The 4,441-nt window shown below is 37.7% G+C and overlaps 1 protein-coding gene across 1 annotated transcript in view; it reads right to left on the bottom strand.

The window, feature by feature from the left end:
* Positions 1-266: 266 nt before the first annotated feature.
* LOC138002889 (hydroxymethylglutaryl-CoA lyase, mitochondrial-like) overlaps positions 267-4,441 on the bottom strand; it is an 18,856-nt gene continuing 14,681 nt past the window's right edge. Inside the window, exons 9-11 of the mRNA XM_068848876.1 lie at positions 3,543-3,658; positions 1,766-1,891; positions 267-1,130 (exon numbers count right to left, since the gene is read on the bottom strand). Coding sequence (XP_068704977.1) covers positions 1,023-1,130; positions 1,766-1,891; positions 3,543-3,658 — 350 coding nt within the window. The 3' untranslated portion in view covers positions 267-1,022. The remainder of the gene's footprint in view (positions 1,131-1,765; positions 1,892-3,542; positions 3,659-4,441) is intronic.

Here is a 4,441-nt window from a genome sequence, read left to right as displayed (position 1 = left end):
CGTCATCGCCGCCATGCTGCTTTTGTTCGTCCACCAGCAATTGCACATTGCAACATTGTTATCTGTGTCTCTAGAGATTGTTTGCAAACCATGTATTGGATGCAAACGCTCCACCGTGCTGAAAATGTCTCCATCCTGTAAGTAATAGGAATACGGCGCTGGGGTCTGGAGAAATGCATTTGCAAGCAACGTCGTCGTCAAACATGAGAAAGGGTCAAGACATTTTTGCGTGGACCTCTAGATTGACAGCTGAGAAAATAAAACACTTTGTCGATTCGGCATCATTTTATTCAGTTCTCAGACTTTCTTCTTTTTTTCTAATTAACTGTCTCTACATTTTTCAACTCGGCGGAATGTTATTTCCCATTTCAAAGTTTTGCTGTCATGCGAAGTGTCAGTGAGAGGCATGGGTCAAGCTATGAGATGACGTCACAAGCTGCTTTACATTCTTGCTTTAGTATGACACGCTCTCCGACAAATATTCAAAGCCCAATGAACGTCTTGAGCCTGGTACTCAAGCTCTATGATCTTAAAGGTAAACCGCCTTAGTGCGGCCTTCTCTCGACATTGCGCCAGTTTAATCACTATTCAATTTAAACCAATCTTAATACAGAATGATCCGAATTTGTATTTACCAGTGACGTTCCTTTTTATTGTTGACGTCATCCTTGAAATCTCACTATGCTGTTATGCGTGCTGATAATGTACACACAACTTTCAGTTCCTTGCTTTGTTGGAACTCCTCCGTCAATTTTATAAATAAAAACAAATGGTTGATAAATTTAGCTGACGGTACATAAAAGTACCCTACACGCTACGAACGCGCAGACGCCTATAACCCAACCTCCAAAAGGAGCATTTCACAAATAAGTAGCTGATTCATTGGGAAGACCTAAGCCAACAATGACCAGAACCAGGTTGCTGACCAGCGGTTTTCGTTAAAACAATGGCTTGCGGGGGGTGCTCAGTCTCGCGGGCTCAGAAAACCTGGTTGTGGTCATTGTTATTTAAGGTTTTTCGATTCACTGATGTCCATTCCTCTGCGCCTGCGCAACTTTCGAAGCAGTTCTCCGTCCCAGTTCTCTACAAATGAAGTCGCCTACATCCAGAAGTTTGTCCAGATTAACTCCCTTAAGAAATGCAATGAGAAAGTGAAGGTTCACGCTGCAACCAGGTTGCAATTTTGAATTTCACAAAAAAAAATACAATTAACGATTACCTACTTTCAAAATTTTTGAAACCAGAATAACATCACACCATCTCAAATACCGTGCTATAAGGGAATCTTTGCTGGCGTAATTGAATACTTTTGACTTAAAAATGTAAAAGAACTTTTTAACCTTAGCTAAATCCCCAGTTTTAAGACTTTTAGCTTTGACAACGAGCCACTTTTTAGCCACCATTGCATTCTAGTATTTTTATTCGAGTCTCTGAGAATTTCGTTTTGTATTTATATTCGTACCAAATTTTCTCAGTTTGACTTGAAAAATGACTTTAAGCTATTAAACGCCAAAACTTTCTCGCTTTTTTAACCGATGTTTTTAAGTTTTCATTTTTGGGTCTTTTTTATCACAATGTTCTATCGTCAAAAATCTATCAGCTGGTTTTATTAAATTTAGAGCTACGTATATAATTAAATCCAAAATCAGAAGTACCATAAATCGAACGTTTGAGATTAAGGTTTGTTTAGGAGGAGGGAAATTTGAATCATTTGTGAAGCATTAAATTTACTGAAGAATAGGTTACAAATGTGTTTCCAACATACCGTTTCAAAATCCATTCCGTGTAGCATATACACAACATCTTCAGTGGCAACATTTCCTGATGCACCCTGGGCATACGGACAGCCACCCAGACCGCTGACCGAAGCATCGACTGTGCGAATACCGAGCTGCGTGACAGAGGCAACAATCACACAAGAAAGTGTTATGGTTTCATTATCATCATCATCATCATCATCATCATCATCATTATTATTATTGTTATTATTATTATTATCATTATTATGCCAGTATATACACATCTGGATGCCGATCCTACTCACTCAGGCTAGGCGTTGACCGTGGCTAGCCTAAGTCTTATTTACATGCTAAAATTACGTGAAATTGCTGATCTACTATAAAAGGAAAAAAAAAGTCATGTAAAATCAATAATCTAAATAAATAATACATTATAAAAAACTATTATGAGTTCTATAAGTAGCTCGCTGGCGGCTTGTGCGGGAGTTCTAAGCTAACTAAGCGATGTTCAGACCGGCGCTGAGGACAGCTTTCTGCATCTGGCGGAGGACTTCTCTACCTCTCTTTGCACCTAACAATTCTCTAACAAGTGGTACAGGTGGTAGAGTGGTACAGCTGGGTTGATAATAGCTGCTCGTATAACTCGTTGATCCCTGCTATTGAGTGCGTCGCCGCCATCCTCCACTCCGCCAACCACGAGAAGCACTCTTTATCCAGATCTTCATCTTCTCATCTTGCCGTCATTATAATTGTTATTATTATTATTATTATTATTATTATTATTATTATTATTATTATTATTATTATTATTATTATTATTATTATTATTATTATTATTATTATTATTATATATATCAACATCATGTTCTGGCTGTTGTCATTGCGGTCTTTTCTTCTGTTAGGCGAGTAATAACAAATGACCAAAGATTAACAGAATTATCTCTTCTTCACATTTCCAACACTTTCCTCAATATCCTTGCAGTTCCCAACAAGGCAGGTTTTTGCATTACTCCAACATTGAATGGTAGCCCTAGCTTTCCAATCCACCTATCAAATCCTTTGGTGACACTTCCAAGGGCTCCTATCACTACAGGTACGACTTCTACCATTTTGAGTTTCCACAGTCTTCCGATCTCTCTCTTAAGGTCCTGGTATTTTATTATTATTATTATAATCATCATCATCATCATTATCATTATCATTATTATTATTATTATTATTACTATTATTATTATTATTATTATTATTATTATTATTATTGTTAGAAAACTTGGTAATTAGCTAGACGCTTAGGAGGCGAAAGCAGGAGGTCTAAAGGAGAAAACTTTCCATTTCTTTGAAAAGGCTTACAAACGATTACCGCCAAGAGCAGCATGTCTTAGAAGACTTGAAAATGACGCTAAATGAAGTGATGGAATGTGGAATGAGAAAACAGCTTACATTGAAGATCTACGACATAAATCTTTTAAGAGTAACATTCAAACTGCATGTACTCTGTCCTCGTTCTTCATAGAAGAGAATTGGTATATAGACGTCTCCACGATTATTTCAAAAGATCGAACTTTTACTTAGTGAACTAGTATAAATTGCTGAAGATCTTCACTTTTACCGCATATATCATTTACTCTGGCTTACAGTCATTTAATCCTTGAGGCAGTTTTCTCATCCCATTCGTTACTACGTTCATTTAGCGTTTCCCTTTGTCCCTTTTGTTTTTTCTTCGCTTTCACTTTCGTGTACTGACCTACTTTTACTGACCCTCCAAGAAACCTGAGAAAACGAATAAGGTCTATTGTAACTTACTTGTAGGGCAATAAGAATATTAGCCAAGGCCTGTCCATACGTATCGTGGCAGTGAATGGCAAGCTTATCGACTGATACTCTGTCCAGTACAACTTCCAACATGGCTTTTATCGAACCTGCATATGATGTATAAGTACCATTAAATCGGTTACAAAGAACATATCTAACGAGAGAAATGATCCTCGCAATTATTTGGAAATTTAAGCAATTGTCTCTTACAGACACCTGAAAAATTCAGGCGGCTCCAACAGGATTCGAACCGATGATTTCTAAGTGCAATGCCGGTGCAATGCAGGTGCCATGCCGGTGCAATACCGGTGCAATACCGGTGCAATGCCGGTGCAATGCTCGACCAACTCATTAAGCTATGAAGCCAGACAGTTGATAACAATGCACTGGCATCACAGAGGTCATAGGAGCGAATTCCGTTGGAGCCACCTGGATTTTTCAGGTTTGTATATAAAGAGACAATAGGCCTTTTTCGATACATTAAAATTCAGCTTGAAAAAGATGTTTTGAGGACACAGACAAATGATAGCGGATGATATGCAAATGGTTTTCACATTCATTCCAACGTGTTTCCATTGTTTTTGTCCTCGCTGCCTAACTATTAAGCTGAATATTCGATATTTCGAAAATGGCCTATTGCTTAGATTGTCTAGATAAGCGCGACGGTCATTTTTCTCTTTCGTTTTTAGCCAGAACTTCAAATATATACATTTCTTTCATAAAACAGATCTGGGCCCGGTTGTTCAAAAGCCAATTAACGCTAATCCCAGATTAAAAATTAACCAAGGAATTTATCTCTTTATTCCCCAATGCTGTTCAATGCTGATATTCGGCAAAACTTTACATTAGAAGAAGTCAATCTTGAAACTCAAAAATAAGCAAAAGAAACT

Source organism: Montipora foliosa, chromosome 5, assembly GCF_036669935.1.
Source record: "Montipora foliosa isolate CH-2021 chromosome 5, ASM3666993v2, whole genome shotgun sequence".
NCBI classification, from domain to species: domain Eukaryota; kingdom Metazoa; phylum Cnidaria; class Anthozoa; order Scleractinia; family Acroporidae; genus Montipora; species Montipora foliosa.
This window is presented reverse-complemented; position numbering and strand designations above follow the sequence as displayed.